This window comes from Capricornis sumatraensis, chromosome 14 (assembly GCF_032405125.1).
Source record: "Capricornis sumatraensis isolate serow.1 chromosome 14, serow.2, whole genome shotgun sequence".
Taxonomy (NCBI): domain Eukaryota; kingdom Metazoa; phylum Chordata; class Mammalia; order Artiodactyla; family Bovidae; genus Capricornis; species Capricornis sumatraensis.
Genome location: NC_091082.1, coordinates 65074148 through 65098114, shown reverse-complemented (window position 1 = coordinate 65098114; position 23967 = coordinate 65074148). Strand labels below are relative to the sequence as shown.

The 23967-nt window shown below is 43.9% G+C and overlaps 1 protein-coding gene across 1 annotated transcript in view; it reads right to left on the bottom strand.

Moving 5' to 3' along the window:
- Positions 1-23967, bottom strand: part of PAPPA2 (pappalysin 2) — a 309776-nt gene that overhangs the window by 154927 nt on the left and 130882 nt on the right. The window contains exons 4-7 of the mRNA XM_068986447.1: positions 11368-11661; positions 9532-9724; positions 4884-5005; positions 744-1233 (exon numbers count right to left, since the gene is read on the bottom strand). Coding sequence (XP_068842548.1) covers positions 744-1233; positions 4884-5005; positions 9532-9724; positions 11368-11661 — 1099 coding nt within the window. The remainder of the gene's footprint in view (positions 1-743; positions 1234-4883; positions 5006-9531; positions 9725-11367; positions 11662-23967) is intronic.

The window sequence follows — 23967 nt, the reverse complement described above, 5'->3', positions numbered from 1 at the left end:
AAGAGAAGGGTTGTAAGAGAAGGAAAGAGAGAAGGAGGGAGGGAGGAAATAAGGGAGGAATGAAAAATGAAAGTCATGAAAGTATAGTGTTTCAGGAGCCCTTGGCTTCTCTGCTTAGCTGTGGAAGAGGTGACTATAACCTTTGAATGATATAGGAGCTGTGGCAGATTATTTAAAAGTTGCAGCAAAGATCAAAAATCAGATGGTGTCACCAGATAGGAATATGTGACTCTGATCAACTTATTTCTGGCAATTACTTTCAGCCCAAGTGAAACATACATGCATGTTGCATCTGACTCTTTGCAACCCTGCAAAGAGTTGCAAGACTCCTCTGTCCAAGGGATTCTCTAGGCAAGAATACTGAAGTGGGTTGCCATGTCCTTCTCCAGAGGATCTTCCTGACCCAGGGACTGAACCCAGGTCTCCTGCACTGCAGGTGGATTCTTTACCATCTGAGCCACCAGGGGACACCAACATATCATTCATGGACCTCTTTTGTCCATAATCATAATGATGGCATCATCAATCAGGGCATCCACTTTCCCTTTTCTGGGAGATATTTTTGTTCATCTCAGAGACGCCACTTTAGAATAAAACCCCCTCCAAGGATCTGAATGTTTCTCCAAATAAGGGCATGTTGGGATGTAAAAAAAAAAAAAAAACAGCAAAGGAAAAGGAAGCAAAACCCACTCCCAAAGCCTCAGGAGGCCCCATGGGTTAGAAAGCCCTGCTGCCCAACTCACATGTCTGTGAACTTCCGGTGAGGATGCATCACCGCTGCAGGCAAGCCGCTGGCAAACGGAGGCTCGCGGAGAATCTGGTAGCTCACAGGCCTGCAGCCAGAACACAGGGGACTGTGGGGCTGAGAAGTCAGGAGAGCTGCGTCAATCTCCATCCGCTCATCAAAGGTGTAGACTTTCACCCCCACGACCTTCCCATCAACATGCAGTTTGATAGTGAGCGGTGTGTCACAGAAAGTGTCCAAGGGGCCCAGGTGCACAGACTTCTGGTGTTCCAGCAAGATCTCTGTGTCAAAGAGCACCGGGGAAGAGCCCATGGAGAGGTAGGTGACCCATAGGGTGAGAGTGTCAGCTTGGACTGGGTGCTGAAAGAGCAGCTCCAGGCTGCAGCCTTCCGCAGGGCAGGGGACCGTCATGTTCGTGTGGTGCAGGTGGAGCTCGGGACTCCAGGCCTGCAAGCTCGGCTCACAAGGCTGATCCACGTCCGGAGGCCCTGAGGGAGAAGAGCCGAAAGACAGATGCATCAGGAACCACCAATAAAAATCTGAAAATGAGTCACCCCTATCAATAGTCAGGAAAGAGAGTGAAGAAGAAGAGAACTTTGAGCATCTTCTTATAGGAAGTGGTCAGCTTAGTAGGTTGGGGGATTTTCCTAGCGATAATACCGGAGTGGGTTGCCATTTCCTCCTCCACGGAACCTTCCTGATCCAGGGATGGAACCTGTGTCTCCAGCAGCTCCTTTATTGGGCAGGTGGATTCTTTTCCCCTTGAGCCACCTAGGAAGCCCTTACTGAAGATAAAGCTCTAACGATTCTAAAGCTTTATGCTCCAAATCACCTCTGTCTGGTGCCCTTTAACAAGAGAAACCCTGCATGGCGCTGAGAATGGAGTGACCCCGATCCTAAGTGGAAGCATGAGGCTGATGGAGATAAGGTAAGCCTTAGAGAATCCTTAAGCAGGACTTCCCTGGTGGTCTAGGAGTTAAGAGTCTGCCTGCCAATGCAGGGACACAGGTTCAGTCCCTGGTTGGGGAAGATTCCATATGCTATAGCACAACTAAACCCATCCACCACAACTACTCAGCCCACACTCTAGACCCAAGCTCTGCAACAAGAGAAGCCACCGCAATGAGAAGCCTGAGCACCACAATGAAGAATGGCCCCTGCTCGCTGCAACTAGAGAAATCCCGCATGTAGCGTTGAAGACCCAGTACAGCCAAAAATAAATAAATGAATAAATTTAAAACATTTTTAAAAATTAAAAAAAAGAATCCTTGTGCCAAGGAGAATTATTTGTACTTAGTTTATTAATAATTTATGATAAAGTAATGCTTCTGAAACCCTGTTTTATTAATAAGGCCAAAGTGCTTTTCAGGCTGTTGCTACACTATTTAACTAGGCTCTTCACAAAACTGATTCCCTAAGATCATACCTTAGAAAGCCTTCCAAAGGACTGTAAGTTGAACTTTAAAACCATACACTGAAATTTCCCCTTTAGTTCAGATATGTGTAAGGCAGGAGATCAGGAAACTGCCCACAGGAAATAGAAACACTTTTCTTGAGTAGAAGAAAAAGGAGATTCAGTAGCCAGGTAGCCAAAAATGTAATGGTGAAAAATCAAATATTGCTAACATATTAAGGTCATCTCTGCGGAAATAATCTGTATACAAGGTGGTTTCCTTTTATATCCCACAAAGGGAATTAAAAGAAAACTGCTAAGTTAAAAACCGTAGTTAGGCTCCACTTGGTGCTGTGCATTAGCTGTGTGACTGTGGCCAGTCTCTCTAAGCCTTAGTGTCCTTTTATAAAATAAGGCCTATTTAAGCCCTGCCTTATTTAGTATTTCCTGGTGGCTCAGCTGGTAAAGAATCCGCCTACAGTGCATGAGACCAGGGTTTGATCCCTGGGTTGGGACGATCCCCTGGAGAAGGGAAAGGCTACCCACACCAGTATTCTGGCCTGGAGAATTCCGTGGACTGTATAGTCCATGGGGTTGAAAAGAGTCAGACATGACTGAGTGACTTTCACTTTCACTTACTTAGTATAGAAGATCTGTATGATGTTTCATACGAATATTTGCAAACTGTATGTGCAAAAATAGAATGACTTAGCCCTTCAGGATTTGGAAAACAATGTTCCATATCCCAGAGGAAATAAGTTCAAATGAGTGTGTGTGTGTGTGTGTGTGTGTGTGTGTGTTACATCTTTCGGTCCCTATTGTTTTTTCCCTATATTGTGAATCCATTCATTTGTTAACTCAATGAAAATGGACTGTATGCCTCTCTTACATCTAGCACTAATCTAGGTATCAGAGACTGAGTAATGAACAAGATAAAGATACTGACCACATATATCTTACCAAAGGGTGATAGGTGCAACAGTAAATAAAGAGGTGTAATTTCAAATGGTAACGTCATCTCTGAAGAAAAATAAAGGAGGAAAAAGGACTAGAGAATGATGGGGTGAGACTGGGGGCTTTTTCAGATCATGTAGCCAGGGAAGTTCTCTCCAAGAAGACGATATTTAAGCAGGGAATATATCTGGCTCAATTTTCTAATCTTCATAGCACTCAGAATGTAGTTGGTGATCAATAAATGTCCAATAAGTGTCACTAAATACATTTTGATCATATCTGTAATTATATGTGTTTGTGTGTGTTCTGCTTGGGAGTCAATTCCTTTCATTTTATATATTTAAAATATGACTTGATTCTTCACCTGTTCAAAACAAAGGAAATACCAGTATTTCCCAGCAGCATTTTCCAATAGTCATCCCCAAATACTAGCAGACTGCAGGCCCTTGGAAGCCACCTCCTCAACAGTAGCAGTCTGTCAGAAAGTTTTTATTATGATCTCATGTGAAAAGATGGAGTGGAGGCCCTAAAAGCTAATTTGGTTTGCTTGGAGACACAATACAAGAGTTAGAACCCAGAACTTCTAATTCCTTTCACCTCTACCAGATAACTTTAAATTTTTCCAAGAATTAAAAAGGAAAAAAGTACAAGGCCAGACAGTCAAATAGGCATTAAAACACTAGCACAGAACAAACTGTTTGCCACAAGAATGGCCTTTTATGAAATGCCAATCTCTAAATGAGTCCTGTTCAGTGCCAATGTAAATTTTATAGTCACTTTCCACTCTTCCCTGAGAACTCATTTGAAAAACATCCTATATGATCAGTCAGGTCAACTGTCTGCCTCCAGATTTCTCCTTCAGGCTCCTGTTGTTTGCGTAACTGGGAGCCCAAGGGGACATGGTAGATTCTTAGACCAATGTTCCCCTTTTTTTCTTATCAGAGTCAAAACTGCAAACTAACTCAAATAGGACCATGCCCAACACATCTGATTGAGTTGTTTTTACAATCTTAATAAAAGAAAAAAGAGAAGATGATGACTAGGTAAACACTGATGGTTTGATGGACCAAACAGGACAGTGATGATGGAAGAAGTCAAGCCATTCATCAGAAGATGCTGAAACTCATGTCAACAGCATATTTGGGACTCGAATTGGGATAGCAGTCATACTCTAATTTGCTGTAAGGCACTGATATACATATGTGAGTGAATATGTAACTGAGAAGCTGGAAGGAGGGACAGGAAAGGGGATAGCTAAAAACATTTTCCCCTCCCAGAGCCTAGCTTAGATCACATCCAAAGCACAACCAGAACCAGAAGTTAATAAACTCATAAAACAGCATAGATGAGAACGATGAGTTTGGAACACCTAGTCTACCCCACCCCCACCCCGGCTGACTCAGTAAGTATGCATGAGTGTTCCCTGATGCGGGGGTGGGCAAGATCAGCTTACGTCATCCTGTGGCAAGGCTGTTCCATGGGCTGGCGGGCACAAGTAACATGACGTGCCTGAGCCAGCTCATCCTGAAGTCGTCCCCAGAGTTCTCCTCCTTCTGTCCCTCATCTATCCTCTGACTCAGCACAGCCACCACCACCTTGAGCACCGGTGGGCCATCCGCACAAAGATCCCAGCCAGAGTCACTTGCAGACCCCTGGAGGTTTCCAGCAAACCCTACACACAGACACACGCACGTACACTGTCTTATTCTCACTACCACCACTTCACCCTTTACCTCCACCCCCATTCTCAGTGGCCACCGAGGTGTAAATGAAAAAGCCATGGTCCTTTACCCACAGCCTCCTCCGGAGTCCAGTAACCTGAGGAGTCACACACGCGCTGGGAGGAAGCTGTGTGCACGTACTGACGGAACGTCCCATCTTCAGTGCAGGCGCCACACATGCTGCCCGGGACCCTGCAAAAACAGCGCGGGGGGTGGAGACGGGAAGAATAGGTCAGATGAACTGGGATAACAAAATTCAGACCACTTTTGGGGGCAGGGAAGTGACAGTGGGTATGGAGGCCCTGGGGGTAACTGGGAACACAACTCTTTCGCAACTCACTCCCTTCTTGTATAGACCTCACCTTTGCAAAATTCAGAGTGACATGAAAATCTCAAGGTTATGAAGCAGAAGAATTTAACTAAGTCATAAAGGAGGCCTGTGGAGATGAAAGAGGACTTCTATCCCAGCAATGGTCAACACAAAATAATTACAATCTGAATCCTTCAGCATAAAACAGCTTCTATGCTGACTCTCAGTAAGTCAGCCAAAGGCTCCTTGCATTCCCCTGAGTAAAACAAACAGCAGTTTTCACAGTAAACTGACTAGCTATATGTGGTCTTATGTTTTAACACTCTACTTTTTAATCACACATGTAAGGGTCATATGAAATGTAATGCCTCTTGGTTCTCCAACATCTATGGAGGTACACCTAAATTCCTGATTATGACCCAAGATCCTTCAGAGAAGAGCTCTATCCTTACCTCCGTCAGTTTCTTCATGAATTTTATGTTCCTATCAGAATAACAAATCACCGCTTTACAAAAACATCCTGCCCATCACACAGTTCATGAAACATGATGTACTCTCCCCTGCTAAGTCGACTTTCCAAGCTTCTTTATTTAGCAAGCTCCTATTCATCCCTCAAAACCCATGCAAGTGTATCCTCTGCAATGGTACTTAGCCTGATTCCTCTGGATGACCAGCACTCTCCCCTCTGGGCACCCACTGCATCTTCGAGCTCCCATCTTGGGACACTGATATTTAGTATTAACAATCCTCATTCCCATTCCTTCTTCTGGAGGGGTTCCAGGCCGAGCTCTACTTTTTCTGTGCCTAGCAATTAGGACAGAGACTGGTCTAAACGGTCCCTCAGTGAGAGCTTATTCTGTGGGCATCCTTAAGACTATTAATAAGACTATGAAGAGCTCTTCAAGCACCATAGCTTGAAGAGTAATGTTGATAGCTAAATAGCAAGGGTAAATCACTTGATGAAGCCTGTTTCTGATACTTAGAATTTTTTTTTAATTTATTGAAGTCTCAGTTCAGTTCAGTTCAGTTCAGTTGCTCAGTCATGGCCAACTCTTTGCGACCCCATGAATTGCAGCATGCCAGGCCAGTTGTTATATAATATCATATAAGTTCTAGATATATAATACAGTGATTCAATTTTAAAAGGATACTCCATTTACAGCTATTATGAGATACTGGCCATATTCCCCATGATGTACACCATATCCTTGTAGCTTATTTTACACATAATAGTTTGTGGAAACCCCATTGTGAATAATCCATCTGCAAATGGAGGTACCAAATCAAGGTCTCTCAAGAAGCAGCAAGAGAAAAATAAAATCCGATAATATGGTAGAAAAACAGTATTGTCAAATAAGGGTAATGATTGTGCTACTGAAAGGTGGCTGCTGTGAGCTGTGTATTACGCCGGGATTCATGACCTCCGGAAGAGAGGATTTTGATGTGGGGTCAGAGACGAGGCTTGACTACTTGGACCCTTTTGTATAGCAAAGTTTTATTAAAGTTTAACAGAGATTGGAAAAGCTTCTGACATAAACATCAGAAGGTGACAGACAGAGTGCCTGCTTGCTAGTTTTTAACAAGGTGTTTTATGTTTGTTCAAAGTGAAAGTGAAAGTCACTCAGTCGTACCCAACTCTTTGCGACCCCATGGACTACACAGTCCATGGAATTCTCCAGGCCAGAATATTGGAGTGGGTAGCCTTTCCCTCCTCCAGGGGGTCTCCCCAACCCAGGGATCAAACCCAGGTCTCCTACATTGCAGGCAGATTCTTTACTAGCTGAGCAATTGTCTGTTAGCTTCTAATCAGATAAAAGAAACACCTTAAGCCCGAGGGAGTTTCTCCAGGCTGCTCTTCCACAATATACATTTTTGAGATAGGATGGCAGGAGGTGTGTCATCCCCTGGCCATAAAACAGTTGACACGAATACTGGTTTGTTGAGCCATTATGGACCCAGGGCTTGAGAAAAGTGAAAAAGTTAGTCTTAGTCTTTCTTCATTTTGAAGAAAGGCAGATTCCAAAGCAGATAACATAGTTTCATTAACATAGCTTAAGGAAAATATTTCCCTAAGAAAAACACATTGGTTAGCTCAAGGCAGAACTAGGTGTCTTCAACCCAGAATTAAAAGAAGCCTCTTTCAACTTTGTATAGAGAAGGAAATAAACGTCTGCCACTTGCAGTCTATTCCCTCCTGCCGCTTGGGGACCTCTGGCCTTCCTATCTGTTACTAGCTGCTGTGTATTAAGCACACTATTGTGTGCCTAATACCTGACATTGCCCCATGAGATACTTTTCATAAATTATTTCCCATCCCTGTTTACGAGTGAGGATACTTAGGCTCAGAGAGATGAACTGCCTACAGTCAGAAATTTCTTAATTCCTCTGAGCAAGTTTCCAAATCCCATCAAGTGTCCATGACTTTGGCAACGAAAAGGTGTCATTAACTGCAACCCCTGACTGCAGTCAGCACTCACGGCCACTGCGGACACAATTCCAAACCACAGTTCCCTGATGCACTTGGCTCTTCCGGGGCTGCCGCTGAGTGCGTGGTTGGGCTCCTCTCTGACATAAGGATTCCAAATACCTACTGGGGAGGAGTAAACACAACTCCAAGCATGACACAAATCCCTGGGAACGTGACGTGAGTTTCCCCGACACACGTGTCGTGAGGCCTCGGTGCTGTGGCCCACCTCGCTGAGAAAAGGACGCCAACTGCAGCCTTTTCTGCCAACAGCCTCACAGCCAGCCAGCAGTGATGTCTGCTTTATCGTAACATTTGTACCAGAGAGAGAATTGAAAGATTAAATTGTTTACACGTGTTACATAAACTGATGTAAAAATGTGGGTTTGCACATACCCACGGAGGACCTACTGTTCAGCCAGAGCCACCCAAGGTCACACTCGCCAGAAGAGGTTTCTTCCACACATCATAGAGATATAGGTCAACTCACAAAAGGGGTCTGTGGGAGCTTGGGGGCTGATGAAAATTTAAACTGCTTTATAGGCTTGTGGGTCTAAGTACCATCATGCAGTAAGTGCACATTGGGCTAGCAAAGTACCAAGATCTCGGAAGGCTGGGAAAGCCACTTTGCAAAATGATTCACCTGCTTCCTCCCATCCCTGTCTCTGCCTGTTCTCTCTCCTGGGTTTTCGGAAAAGCTGGAGTACATGGGAATATGCTTCAGGGACACTCGTCTCCTCAGCAGGGATCTGGCACCCAGAAAGGAAGTGTGACACACAGATGAGGGGCTATCCACCTGCTCAATGAGAGAGACCCAAATTCACAGACACAATCTATTCCACATCCTCCATTTCTGAAATTCCCGGGGATGTACCCAATTCACCTCTACCCTGCCTTGGATTCCTCACTGATACAGCAGGGATTGGGCTCACTGCAAGGACCAAAGAAAATAAGTTCAGGTAAAATATCTCACATAGTGAATGCCTCTCACACAGAAGGCCCCAGTAAACCACAACCACTGGCTATTTAGAAGAGAGTGGCAGGTTTCAGGAAAATGGAGAGCAGGTCGTGGATGCGGTTCCGACCCTTCCCCATTAAACCACGTCTCCCATCTTCCCACCAATTGTCAGAGGTCACCCTTTTCCTTCCGTCTCTCTTTGCCACAGAAATGTTCCTGGTAATCATTACAGCAATATGCAGAGGATGAATAAAAACCAACTTTAGCCAGAATGATTCTCTTCACTCAATATGAATTAGGTGTATTGTGGCAGGCCAAGAGACCAAGATAACAGAAAGCAGTTCTGCCCTCTCGGAACTGCCAGTTGAGCAGTGGAACACACAAGAGAATGCACAAATAATCGCACGAGCTATCATAGCCATAACTGAGGCAGGCACAGGGTATAGCAGGATAGAAAAGAGGCATTAGAAACACCCACCCGAACCAGTTAAGCCCCTGATACATGGCTTGAATAGCCAGTTACCCACCCACCCCCAGAATTTCCTGGAGGAAGACGCTGCACTTCCCTTCTTCCAGACACTACTGTGCAAGTAGCAAGCCCCTTACTACTGTTCTCCATCCTTACTCCAAGCAGAACAGCTGACCTGGACAGGAAGCAAGTGCCGTCTCAGTTTCGCCAGACCATCGTTACCACATTTGTCAGCCTCTCCGCAGCTCCTGGGATCATGCCAGCTGTGACATAAGGAAACATCAGAGATGCCCCTGGCCCAGGAGCAGGCCCACATGATGCGGTGTTGGTTTACGTGAGAGCCCCAGGAATCCTGCTCAGGAGATAAGGACTGAGCAGGGAGGCGGAGGCAGCCCTGAGCAACGGCGCACACTTATTGTTACAGACTGGGGTTCCCCCGGCTTCACACTCTTTCCCTCATTCATAAGAAACACCACGGAGAAAGATACCAGCTCACCCACAGCCAGCGCCCTCTCACCTGTCATACATAACGCCACTAATCGGAGGCAGCCAGTGGATAGTGAGGGACTTTTGAGTCTGCCCGATGACCATGGGGGGGATGGGGATGGGGGTGGGCTTCTGGCTCTGGCTCCACTGCTGATACACAAGGTCCAGATAGCAGTGCATTCGTGCCACTTGGTTGGGGGTGAAGCTGTCAGTGCAGTCATCGTCTGCGGAGACAAAAAAGGGAGCAAGAGAGATGGAGGCTTTACCCTGAGAGGTCCACCAAAGTGGGGATAGATTTTGCCACAAAGTGTCTCGGCTGGAGATGGGAAAGAGAAGGCAGAGAAGAGCAGTGCCTTATCTCTAAAGCAAACTGGGCTTGACGTTTACCTCGGGCTGGGCCAGTGAGAAACTCAAGCCCTGCGGTACAGGTTGCTCTGAGCTGACACTGTTTATTCAGGAAACCACAAGATGGCAGTGTTTCAGCGTATGACCCTTTATCCATGACCGTGTGTGGAGTTAGACACCTGCTTTACGCCTGGTGATTTTGGCCAAGGTTAGTGAGCATTCAGTGGAGATGCTCGAGGAAAGAGAGCCAAAACGTCAAGGAAGCATCATACCTGGGAGTGGTGATCCCCAACTTCCTTTTGGAGCTGGCAAAATTCCCCAGTAAGGACATTTTTCATAAGGTTAGAAAGGGAGTTATCTTAGTTTCCAGGTCTTTTCCCATGAAAGCGCACACAACACTCTCCTTACTTCTTAGGTGTTTTCTCTCTCCACTTCAAAAGTGGTGTCTAAAGAGCTCTGCCCTTCGCACCCCATTGTCTAGTCCCTCTGCCCTGGAAAGGGACACTGTGCTTGTTGGGGGAGGCTGGAGGGCTGGTCCTTATGAATTTTATGTACCTGAATCATGTGCCTAGATTAGACTTAGACAGGAATATATTGATGGGTCATGGACAGGACTAGTCCAGCACTCTTTATTCCCTTCAAAGGCATTGCCAGCATCTTATCATTTACCTTTATTTTTTTTTTTTTGGGGGGGGGGGTGGTTCTGAAACTTATCACCAACAAGTCCCTGAACCTTATAGAAAAATTACTTCTTTCCTTCACCACCAGGATAAGTCATCAAATCACATCACTCTGCAATTTTAGGGATAAATGTAAGTCCATTATCAGGAGATGATGACTAGTATTGCTTTTTGACAGAAACAGGAAAGATGTGGAAGGATAAAGAAGCAGCATAATCCAAGACAACAAAACCAGACAAAGGTTGTGCCCAGGACCAGGAAAGTACCATTTTTAAGTGAGACACCACCACTTTTTATAGGAAGACTAAGAATCAGCCCTTGGCTAGTGTTGAAAGATGAGAATCTGATACTATTTAAAATAACATAAAAGAAAAAGGAACTCTGAGCCTAACATTAACCAGAGCCATCTTTCTGATCAACTTCAAAACCAGTAAAAACAGCCACCTTGACCCCAAATCTTCTTTCTCCATCACTTTTGGACTCTCCTTCAGAGTAAATCCCTAAGAATGTGGCAAAGAAGCAGGATAACCAAATTCTAGAGGTCAAGGGGCTCTCAAGAGTGTTTGACTTTGTCTCCCTCTTTAACTATCTGTGTCAGAGGTATGTTTTTCTTTTAATTTTTAGTGGAGGAGAATGTAGTCAATGAGACTGCTCCAAACTTCAATATTTCTGTAAGTTTTTCAAGGACATGAAAAATAAATCCCATGACAAATATGCTTCAATTCTCTGGCATGAATGACTCTTGATGATACTCTCTAATTCTCATACCTCCACCCTCCCAGCCCACAAAGGCCTCCATGTAATTTTAACAGAAAAGAAATCCATCAGGACAGTGGTGATACCTGTATAACTCATGTAGTTGTTGAATGGAGCCCCTGGGAAGTAGGTGAAGCCACAGGTGTCATTGGCAGGCTCTGGGTTCTGGCACAGCTTACTCTTGGGAGTAGGGGCAGTGTCGGCGCAGAGGTCTCCTGTCTCCATGGACGGCACAGTCTCCCTGCAGGGGTCATCGCAGGATTCTCTCTCACTGACCCCTTTGAAGACATGGTAGAGTCCCAGGACATGCCCCACCTCATGGATCATGATGTTGGTGTGGCCAGACATGCCATAATAGGCTGGGTTGAGGACAACACCACCTGCAATGGAAGGTTTGCAAAATATCTCTAAGCATATAATGAATAGCCAGCCTCTGCCTTCTGGAAACAGTTCATTTCCAGCCTCTAAGGGGAACAGTTTATAACTTCTAGTGGCATTCAGCCCCTGCTCTTCCCTTCAGCCACAAAAACCTTCTGAACTAATCAATAAACATGTCTCTAACCTTCGTCTTGGGTGAGTGTTGTACTGGACACCAGGGATAACAATACGACAAGACGACGTGATAGAAGGCCAAGATTCTGAGCCCTGGTTGCACATTAAAACCACCTTAGGCTGTTGAAAAATACAGATGTCCAAATGCCAGCCCCAGTGAAATGAATCCAAATAGCTGAGGATAGGGCACATGACTCAATATTTTTTAAAACTTCACAGGTTGAGAGTCATTGGTCTTAAATGAAAGCACACGCAATTCTCTGAGGACTTGAACAGCTATCTGACATTCTAGATCAGTTCTGTGGTCTATAAAGTAGAGATAATAACACTTCTCTTTTTTTAAAAGCATTTGGCATATTGAAAGAGTTCGGTAGGTGACAGTTGTACATGTTGCTTCTGATTTTATGATCCATGCTCTCAAGGAACTGACAACCACTGAGACAAAACGGAGGTCCAGCTGAACTATCATGAAATTCCAAATGTGATCCACCCTCATTTCTCCCAGTCTCCCCAAGAACACCAACAGAGGTATTTCAGAGAAGAGTTCATTACATCCAATATGGACTTGGATGAAACACCCAGTGGTATCACTGTTGTTACAAAAGAAAAGGCTTAGGGTCTCTGAGTGTCCTAACTTCTGTCTGGTCCCTGCTTTTCTCCTCTCCCCATGGAAGACTTTCCTTTCTCACCCCTAAACATTATCAGGATCAGACCAATTCTCATGTCCAGGACCTGGAACAGCATATGTCAACAGGTCTGGACCAACCAACCCTAGGCTTCAAAGTCACCCTAGCTGTGTTTGCAGGCTGGCCCCACCCTTGTGTCCTAGATCCGATCCTAGTTTCCAGGGCTTGCTTTATGCCTCATATCTAAGCCCTTTGTATATCAGCAGTCTGCTGAGTAGAGCAGGAGCCCCCAGAAGAATCCCCCTGCCTTTCTTTTGCCAGCTGATATTCCATATGATCCACCCTGAACTCTATCCAGTACCCAAGAGACAACTACTTTACATGGCTTTATGGGCAGAACACAATCACCAGGGTATCCAGCATCACATCCATTGGTTTCTGTAATGGGCAGCTCAGTGTGCCTTTTTAGTGACTACTTTATTTGCAGGACAGTTTCTAAATCCAAGTTCTAGTTTCTTCCAGTCTAGTCAGTCATGCTGACATCAACCAAGGCATGTTTAGACTTGTCCTCAGATATACTGTCTACTTTCACATCTAAAATAGAACTAGTCCCTTGTTTATCATTTCTATTATTTCCAGGGGAAAAAAAATCAACATTAGTCTTTCATAAAATTGTATTCTGTATAATTTTATTCATTTGTACATCATTATTATGTCGATATAAAGTTTAAAAGCAGTTTGAAAACAGATCTTTTTTTAAAAAAAATCCAGGGTGGCTACTATTTGAATAAACCTGGTGAACTGAAATATGTTCACTTCTCAAGATGCCTTCCCTTTCACGTTTACATATCCAGTTTTAGTAATAATCATCACTGAAGTTCATACTCCATCATGCTCTCAGTTCTCCAACAGCAATATCAACCTTTGCATCTATGAAGATTGTAAAAGAACACATTTCTGTTCTCTGAAAAATACCTACACCAATTTACCAGATATCAAACTTTGAAAGACTGTAACTTGCCTGTAAGTTTCGAGTGTCTATGCTGAGTAGCTTTTCCCAAATTATGTTTATAAACCTCTGGTCCTGGGTGATACTTTGCAAAAAAAGTAGTATCAGTGGTTAAATGTGCTTGAGAAAAATGTGCCATACCAACCTTCTGAAGATTCACATTGTACCTGAGAACTGTTACATTAGGAGTTCTAAGAAGTCCTACAACAATGTTCTTTAATCCTTTGTCCCCTTACTTGTTTGGACATAGAACTTGTTTGGGACAGAATACTTTTTGTCATCTGGAGTACTGAATTACTTGGAGCACAATTCATGGAATACTAATCCAAAGACCAAAAAGCTTCCCAATCAATAGTTATTTTCTATCCATATTCTTGCCCCTGTGCAAATATCAAATAGCTCCTCATCCTATGGCCAGTCTAGCCCAAGTCCTCTTGGGATCTCCTCCAGCAGTAGAGAAAGGGACTAGAGCTGAAAGAAAGAAGTAAGATGCCAGGAAGAAGGGCTGGCAAAAGTAGCATGTGTCAGTGACATAGGGCTGCAGGCAGTGAGGCCCCAGGGCACTCCGAGTGGATATGAGTGTGGTCATGATAACAGTGGGCTTCTTAGCAACCTCTCAAGCTCTAGAAGTCTGTGCCTCAAGTCTAGATAAGATTTCTCCAAATCCAAAAATATTCACAGTCTCCTTTCAGTCAACTTGGTTATTTATAAAGGAAGAAGTGTAAAAATGCAAATCTTCAACCCTGCCAGAAAGTCTCCTCCATGCTCAGGACAACTGGCCAGAGTTCTCCTCCACTGTACCTTTAAGATACATTATCAAAGAAGGAGAATATAGATTTAACCAGACAGCACTTAAATTTTAATGTGAAGCAAAAGCCTTTGAACGTATTCACTCACAGTTATGTTTTTGATTCAGAGAAGGCAATGGTAACCCACTCCAGTACTCTTGCCTGGAAAATCCCATGGACGGAGGAGCCTGCTAGGCTGCAGTCTATGGGGTCACGAAGAGTTGGACACGACTGAGCGACTTCACTTTCACTTTTCACTTTCGTGCTTTGGAGAAGGAAATGGCAACCCACTCCAGTGGTCTTGCCTGGAGAATCCCAGGAACGGGGGAGCCTGGTGATCTGCCGTCTATGGGGTCGCATAGAGTCAGACACGACTGAAGCGACTTTGCAGCAGCAGCAGCATGTTTTTGATTCCAAAGACTTCCAGCCCCAAATTATCTGTATGGAATGCCTTGTAATGAGTTTAGTTACTAGTCACTCAGTCATTTCTGATTCTTTGCAACCCCATGGACTGCAGCCTGCCAGGCTCCTCTGTCCATGGAATTCTCCAGGCAAGAAAACTGGAGTGCGTAGCTATTCTCTTCTATCTTCCCAACCCAGGGATAGAACCTGGGTCTCCTGCATTGCACACAGATTCTTCACTGTCTGAGCCAACAGGGAAGCCCCTTAGTTACTATATGTGGGTTAAATAGCATAGTGCATATTCTCATTGAGGAGTGAGTGCTGTGCACACCAATACGTGTTAAGGAAAAAGTATAAGACCCTGGACCTCTTATGGTAATTCTGCCCGTTGGACTCCAAGGTTATGCATCAGAACTTAAAGACTTTGAAATGTGACACTGACTAGCTATGTGATGCTGGCCCTGCTCTTTAATTTTTCCCTAGGCCTCCTCATCTCTAAAGTGAGGGGCCTCCATGGGCTTATGGTTAAGAGTCCTTCCTGTTCTCCTCCAGGGCCTCAGAGCTCACATGCAGGACTGAGTGAGACAATCATAGACACCATGTGGATAATTCATGTTATGGACTGTCACCACCTCAGCTTGGTAAGCTGTGTTCCCATCTCTAAGCAGCCTGAGGGGAAGGGGAAAGGCTGGGAATGAGCAGCCACAGACAATACATCTTGCTCTGCTACAGACATTCAAGTGGTCCAACCACTGCCTGTTCATCCTCACACCCTTTCTGCCCCTGTGTGCTGTCCTTCCTCCTCCTGTGCCCTGCGGCCCCACGCTGGTCTCAGCCCCTCTTTATCCCAGCCAAGGCAAACTGGTTATGTTATTAGAGGAGTGCATTTTAGTTACTCAGAGACACATACACTGATACACCCATATGGGGATGAAAGACATTAATTTATGTCATGGTTTAGTTTATAAAATTTCTTCCACATTTTCATAATAATTACATATACACATACACACACAGGCTTATGCCAACACTTGAGGGAGGCATAAAAATTCAAAATCTAAAGAGAACTATCATCCAAAATCTGAAAAAAAAAAAGGTGACAACTTTTTTCATTAAGAAGAAAATGGAAGAGGGTATAAAAAAAGGGAACCCTCTTACACTGGGAATGGTGGGGAATGACATTGGTGCAGCCACTATAGAGAACAGTATGGAGGTTCCTTAAAAAACTAAAAATAGAGTTACCATGTGATCCAGCAATCCCACTCCTGGGCATATATCCAGAAGAAACAAAAACTCACTCCAAAGATATATGCATCCCAATGTTCATAACAGCACTATTTATAATAGCCAAGACATGGAAGCAACCTAAATGTCCACTGACAGCGGAGTCGATAAAGAAAATGTGGTATATATAGATATAGATATAGTTACTCAGCCATAAAAAGAGCAAAATAATGCCATTTATAGCAACAGGGACGGGCCTAGAGATTGTCATGCTGAGTGAAGTCAGTCAGACACAGAAAACCAAATATCATATGATATTACTTATATGTGCAATATAAATTTTAAAAAGATACAAATGAGCTTATTTACAAAACAGAAATAGATTCACAAACATAGAAGACAAGCTTATCATTACCGAAGGGGAAAGGTAGGGGAGGGATAAAATAGGAGTTGGTGATTGACAGATACATATACTATCCATAAAACAGATGAACAACAGGGACCTACTGCAGAGCACAGAGAACTGCATTCAGTACCTTGTAATAATCTAAAACAGAAAAGAATCTGAAAAAGTGTACACACACACACACACACACACACACGTACGGACTTCTCCGGTTGCTCGGTGGTCAAGAATCCACCTGCAACGCAGGAGCTTCAGGAGATGCAGGTTTGATCCCTGGGTTGGGAAGATTCCCTGGAGAAGGACACAGCAAACCACGCCAGGATTCTTGCCTGGAGAATCCCATGGACAGAGGAGCCTGGCAGTCCATAGGGTAGCAAAAAGTCAGATGTGACTGAAGTGACTTAGCAAACACATGCATGCGTGCACACACACACACACACATACACATACACCTGAAACGAACACAACATCGTAAATCACTATGCTTCAATTTTTAAAAAGAAGGAACAAGACATGAAATATAAGTAAAAACTAAGTCCAGTTGCCGGAATGGCAACTCCTTCCTGCCTTCTCTGCCATTTGGGTCTGACCAGGGAGGATCCAAGGAGCTGTAAATTCTCACCCTCTCAAGGAAATGAGCAATGCTTTTCCTGGAGAAACTTAGTAGAAACAAGGAAAAGATGGTGCAAAATGCTACTTTCCAGGACTATTTTGCACTAATATTCAAACAAATCAGCACCATTTTCTGAAGCAGATACCTATACCCCACAGTTTCCTCCATTTTCATTTATTTACCAGTACCATGTGTGGGCCCAACTCTGAGTGGTTATAAGTGGGGCCTTACACCACTGCACTTTGGAGTGACCAGGGCTCCTTCTCTGGCTGTGGACATTCACTGGGAATGTATTGGTCTTTATTTAGGGGGACATTGCTTAAAAGTGCTAGGCTCTTTGCAGATCTGTTCAGTGGTCACAAGAGTTCCTACCTGAAAGGGTGGTTATAAAGATTGAAGTAGCAATGTAGATTAATAAACATTTCACTTATTTTCCAGAACAAAGTAACTGAACAGGTATATTAGACTATTTGTCAATATTATTATAATTACATAATGCATCCTGGCCACATGCACTCACTTGCCCCTACCCTTCGCTGGCTCTCACCTAACCATCTTCATTCAACTAGAAAATGAAAGCTAAGATCTGGCCACAAACAGGGCAAACCTCCCAGAGTGATAGCAGACATCACCAAGCAAGGCAGACAAACACTCTCACGTGAGGAGATCTGATGTGCTTCTAAAATGCTCATACTTTGCTTCCAGGTTGTTCTAATCTTGAGACCATGGGCAGCCAGAAGACAGAAATGAATTGAACAGAGTCGCAAATAGACAAGCGCCCAATCTCTTCAGAGACAATATATTGGCATTCAAAACTGATTTGCAGTGGCCTAAAATTAGTGATCGTAAGAGGAAAGGAAATTTTAAGGGATTGGGAAAGTAAGCTAAATGCTTCAGAGACCTTACTGGTAGGTCAGATTTGTACAAGGCACCTTTTTTCTGTAGTGTCAATCCTTTTCCTTATCACTTCTCTAATTTAAAAAATTTAATTATCATTTCCTATATCGAAACCACTGTTCATGTTTGTCTTTCCTCATCTGGGAGGATAAAAATGAAACACAGCTGATCGATAAATCTGGTGGCAGATTGGGAGGGATGGGATTTCTTCTACAATAGAATTCCTTCTTTTGTGTTCTCTGCTGTCACCTGCCACATTGAAACAGGGAGTAGAAAGACATACCAATATTTGTTTTAACCATACCTTGGCCCCTCAGTCTTCAAGACACTATCGGACTTCCTCTACTCTCATTTACCTTCCAGTCCCTGTCCCACAAAGGGCTTCTAGGAACTGATGAGCAGAACAGGAGTATCTATGCAGCGGAGACTTTCAGCAACATTTTGTAAATACTAGCATTTCACCCAAGTGGTTCCTCGGCTCCCTCCCTCTTACCCTACTGCCAGACTTTCTTGCATTCAATTATTAACTTAATAGGAGGTATATGAAAGAGTGAAAAGCAAGGAAAGAAGCAGTCCTTTTCTGGCTGTGAGATTTCCGAAGCCTATGCCACTGAAACACTGAGAGGACACTATGGTTTAGTTAGCATGGTGGATAAATGCAGGAAAGTAAGCCTTGCCTCACATTACCAACACCACCACCATCCTCTTAGCCTCGGAAAGATTCTCTTAAGCTGGAGGAAGAAAGAAGAGATAAAAAGGACATAATGGGAATGTATAGATGATGGTGGGTCCAGATAAAACGGACTGTAGTCCATCTTTTGAGACCCCAATAAAGGGATAAAGATTCAAAATATGTGCATATGATCTGAAAACAGGAGGGGTCTTGCCTCATTCCAGTGATGGGTTCCTGATTAAGGAACCTGGTTCTAAAGAAGCATAGCTGCCCAGTGATGCTAAGAGGGAAGGGTAACAGAGGGCCTTCCAGAGAATCCCTGAAGGTGGAGGATTCTGTGATGGGAATAAGGGTCATTTCAGATGATCAGCATCACCTGATACTAAGGATAAAATGAACCTTCCCTCTATGACCTTGGCATTTATAAGCCAGATCTGCAGTTAGATACAGTCCCAAGCAAAGGAAATTATGTTGAGAGTAAATTTCTACTACCCAGCAACAGAGAGGCTCAAAATAGAAATAAAATTCAATTATATAAGAATAAATAAAGATTACATTTCTTGCATATCTGAATGTGGTACTAGAACTTGAACTCAATACACACCAGTACCACTGACTTGTACACAGAACACAATATGAAAGAGGCTCCCTGGATTTAGCAAGTGGTGGCCACGTGTGGCACAGCTGTTGCTTAATGGACTGGCGGGGAGCACAGATGCCTTCTTAGAAGACCTTTCAGCTTTGATTATAAGAGACGAACTAAAACAATAAGACAGGGTTGTTGTGTGGTCTGGAGGACAGTGCAGAGGAAGAAAAGTGAGAAAAGTTGCTGATTAAAAGATGAAATCTCAGTAGCAGACAGCCAAGTTCCCAAAGTGATGCTGTATTCCCAAGTTCCAACTTTTCCCCGCTTCAGCACAAGACCGCCAGAGTGGCGTGTGGGAAGGAAATGATTCCCAAAGTCACTTCTGTCTAAAAAAAAAAAACCTCTGGCGGCTTGAGGAAAAGGACATGAGTTGAAATGACTTTAAAACTGTTCTGTAAAACTTTTAGGGCTGAATGTTATATGCCCATAAAACAAGGAAGTTGAGAGCTGGTCTGCAGGTGCCTTGTGATTACTTCCAGTTACTGGCTGAAACACACTCCTCCAAACACACTCTCTGCAAATACGGAACAAAGCCATCAGGATGTGTGTGGGTCCAAGGAAGGAGGACTTGTGGGCAGGGCAAGGGAGGAAAGTGGCGGAGGTGGACTGACAGACAAAGGGAGAGAAAGAAGTGGAAAATAGTTTAAAAAGCCACTAGCACTTACAAAATGAAGCAAATTTTGAACAGGACCAATCCAGGCATCATTCATCTCCAAGCCCTGTACTGGCTTCTTGGTTTTACCGCCTATGGTCTCATGAGAAAGAAGTCCTTGTTCTGGGCAAGACCGAACTAAGAGTAGAGTGTGTCGAGGGTAAAGATTTTGCCAAGCTTGATGTTGTTTCTTGTCTCCTTTTACACTCTTTCAGCCATTTCTACCCCCCAACTCTCAAGCGCTTCAGGCTTTCTAACCACTCCCATACCATGGGAGAGAAGTAATTTGATTAATGAAAACTGGAGATGTTATTACTGAGGCTTTGGAGACCTATGATGTAATTGTTTCTTTGCTATTGGATGAGGGTGGTGCTTCACACACACACACACACACACACACACACACACACACACACACACAACCTCATGCCAAAATCTTAGGCACTACAGAGTATGAATGGGAAAGATATTTTCTATAATTGATGTATCAATTCAGCCTTTATTACGCATCTATACAGTGTCAGGTCCTGTTCTAGGGCTTCCCTGGTAACTCAGCAGTAAAGAATCTGCCTGCCAATCTGGGAAACACAGGTTCAGTCCCTGGGTAGGGAAGATTCCCTGGAGGAGGAAATGGCAACTCACTCCAGTATTCTTGCCTGGGAAATCCCATAGACAAAGGAGACTTGTGGGCTATATTGCACGGGACTGCAAAAGAATGGGGCATGACTTAGTGACCAACAACACTGTTCTGGAAACAAAGGATTCAGTGATTACTAGGATATGTTCTAGTACAGGAGATCTTTCAAGGTATCACATATAAAGGTGATTGTTTATTAATACTGCACCTACTCACGAATGCATAAAACTATCTTTGCATGCATACATGCTAAGTCACTTCAGTCGTGTCCAACTCTGTGCGACCCTATGGACTGCAGCCTGCCAGGCTCCTCTTTCCATGGGATTTTCCAGGCAAGAATACTGGAGTGGGTTGCCATGCCCTCCTCAAACCTGTCTTTTGTTATTCAGTTGCTCGGTCATGTCATACTTTTTGTGATCCCATGGACTGCAGCACACCGGGTTTCCCTATTCTTCATCAACTCCCAGAGCTTATTCAAATTCATGTCCATTGAGTCGGTGATGCCATTCAATCATCTCACACTCTGTCCCTTTCTCCTCCTGCCTTCAGTCTTTTCCAGTATCAGATTCTTTTTCAATGAGTTGGCTCTTTGTATCAGGTGCCCAAACTATTGGAGCTTCAGCTTCAGCCCTTCCAATGAATATTCAGGATTTATTTCTTTTAGGATTGGCTGGTTTGATCTCCTTGCAGTCCAAGGGACTCTCAAAAGTCTTCTCCAACACCACAGTTCAAAAGCATCAATTCTTCAGCACTCAGCCTTCTTTATAGTCCAACTCTCACATCTATACATGACTACTGGAAAAACCATAGGTTTGACTATATAGACCTTTGTCAGTGAAGTAATCTCTCTGTTTTTCAGTACACTGTCTAGGTTTGTCATAGCTTTTCTTCCAAGGAGAAAGTGTCTTTTAATTTCTTGGCTCCAGTCACCATCTGCAGTCATTTTGGAGCCCAAGAAAAAAAGTCTGTCACTGTTTCCATCATTTCCCCATCTATTTGCCATGAAGTTATGGGACTGGATTTGCCAAGATCTTAATTTTTTGAATGTTGAGCTTTAAGCCAGCTTTTTCACTCTCCTCTTTCACTTTCATCAAGAGGCTCTTTAGTTCCTCTTCTCTTTCTGCCATAAGAGTGGTGTCTTCTGCATGTCTGAGGTTATTGATATTTCTCCTGGCAATCTTGATTCCAGGTTGTGCTTTATTCAGCTCAGCATTTTGCATGATGTACTCTGCATATCAGTTAAATAAGCAGGTTGACAATATACAGCCTTGATGCACTCCTTTCCCAATTTTGAATCAGTCAGTTGTTTCATGTCCAGTTCTAACTGCTGCTTCTTGACCTGCATACAGGTTTCTCAGAAGAAAGGTAAGGTGGTTTGGCATTCCCATTTCTTTAAGAATTTTCCACAGTTTGTTGTGATCCACACAGTCACAGGCTTTAGTGTAGTCAATGAAGCAGAAGTAAATGTTTCTCTGGAATTCTCTTGTTTTTCCTAAGATCCAACAGATGTTGACAATTTGACCTCTGGTTCCTTTGCATTTTCTAAATCCAGTTTGAACTTCTGGAAGTTCTCAGTTCACATACTGTTGAAGCTTACCTTGGAGAATTTTGGGCATTACTTTGCTAGTGCATGAAATGAGTGCAATTGTGAGGTAGTTTGAACTTTCTTTGGCATTGTCTTTCTTTGGGATTGGAATGAAAACTGACCTTTTCCAATTCTGTGGCCACTGCTGAGTTTTAGAGATTTGATGGCATATTGAGTGCAGCACTTTAACAGCATCATCTTTTAGGATTTGAAATAGCTCAACTGGAATTCCATCACCTCCACTAGCTTTGTTTGTAGTGTTGCTTCCTAATGCCCCCTTGACTTCAAGCTCAGGATGTCTAGCTTTAGGTGAGCAATCACATCACTGTGGTTATCTGGGAGATTATGATCTTTTTTGTACAGCTTTTCTGTGTATTCCTGCCACTTGTTCAAACCTATCTTTGGGCCACCCAAATTTCAGGACATGTAGTTCATCAATTCAGTTCAGTTCAGTCGCTCAGTCATTTCCAACTCTTTGCGACCCCATGAATCACAGCACACCAGGCTTCCCTGAACAGCACCAACTCCCGGAGTTCACTCAGACTCACGTCCATCGAGTCCGTGATGCCATCCAGCCATCTCATCCTCTGTCATCCTCTTCTCCTCCTGCCCCCAATCCCTCCCAGCATCAGAGTCTTTTCCAATGAGTCAACTCTTCGCATGAGGTGGCCAAAGTACTAGAGTTTCAGCTTTAGCATCATTCTTCCAAAGAAATCCCAGGGCTGATATCCTTCAGAATGGACTGGTTGGATCTCCTTGTAGTCCAAGGGACTCTCAAGAGTCTTCTTCAACACAACAGTTCAAAAGCATCAATTCTTTGGCGCTCAGCCTTCTTCACAGTCCAACTCTCACATCCATACATGACCACTGGAAAAACCATAGCCTTGACTAGATGGACCTTTGTTGGCAAAGTAATGTCTCTGTTTTTCAATATGCTATCTAGGTTGGTCATAACTTTTCTTCCAAGGAGTAAGCATCTTTTAATTTCATGGCTGCAGTCACCATCTGCAGTGATTTTGGAGCCCCCCAAAATAAATTCTGACACTGTTTCCACTGTTTCCCCATCTATTTCCCATGAAGTGATGGGACCAGATGCCATGATCTGCGTTTTCTGAATGTTGAGCTTTAAGCCAACTTTTTCACTCTCCTCTTTCACTTTCATCAAGAGGCTTTTTAGTTCCTCTCCACTTTCTGCCATAGGGTGGTGTCATCTAGCAGAGGATAATTTTTTCAGGGTTTCAATGTCTAAGAGTGCCCACTATGTTTGAAACCCCAAGCAACCTAAAGTAACACCATTTACAGAATGTCATCTTCTGATAATTAAATAATCTGCCAAAGCAGCCAGTGGGTAATGACCAGTAAAAGCCCTTATCCTGTTCATGCCCTGTAGCTTTTCTCATTAATGATTCTGTAAGTCCTCATATGAACATGGTGTGCTCCAGGTTACATGTCTTGTTTACTTCTCATCTCACATAAGAATCACTCCATTTTGGCATAGTGAAGAGGAAACAGTGGAGAAGAATGAAGTTGCTTTGCTCTAGCCCCATCATTTAGCGGTTTGCTGCACCAGGGTGCCCCTCTTCACCTCCTGCAGACTCCTCGACCCCTCCCACTCTGGTTCCTCCATCCACACTCCACAGAGACAATCGGGCTGAGAGGACCAAAGACTTCCCACTTGCCAAACCCATGGCTATTTCTCACTCACACTGTGCATGAATGTGTCACAACTGATGTCAGAGTCCAATCTCAGTGTCAAGTTTTTGGTTAGGAGGAAGTCGAGCTTTGTCTTGGGGGGGAGGATGGGGATCCCTTATGAAAATTCTAGGTGAGGGAAATTAATATCCTCTGTGAGCTCACATCTGCTGCTTCCGTCTTCCCCTACCCAGCCGTGCAGCTCCTGCTTTGCCTTCCACCAGATATATGCCACACCCACGCCACCTCTGTGGCAGCTCCTCTCTTCCAGTCCATCTGGCCCT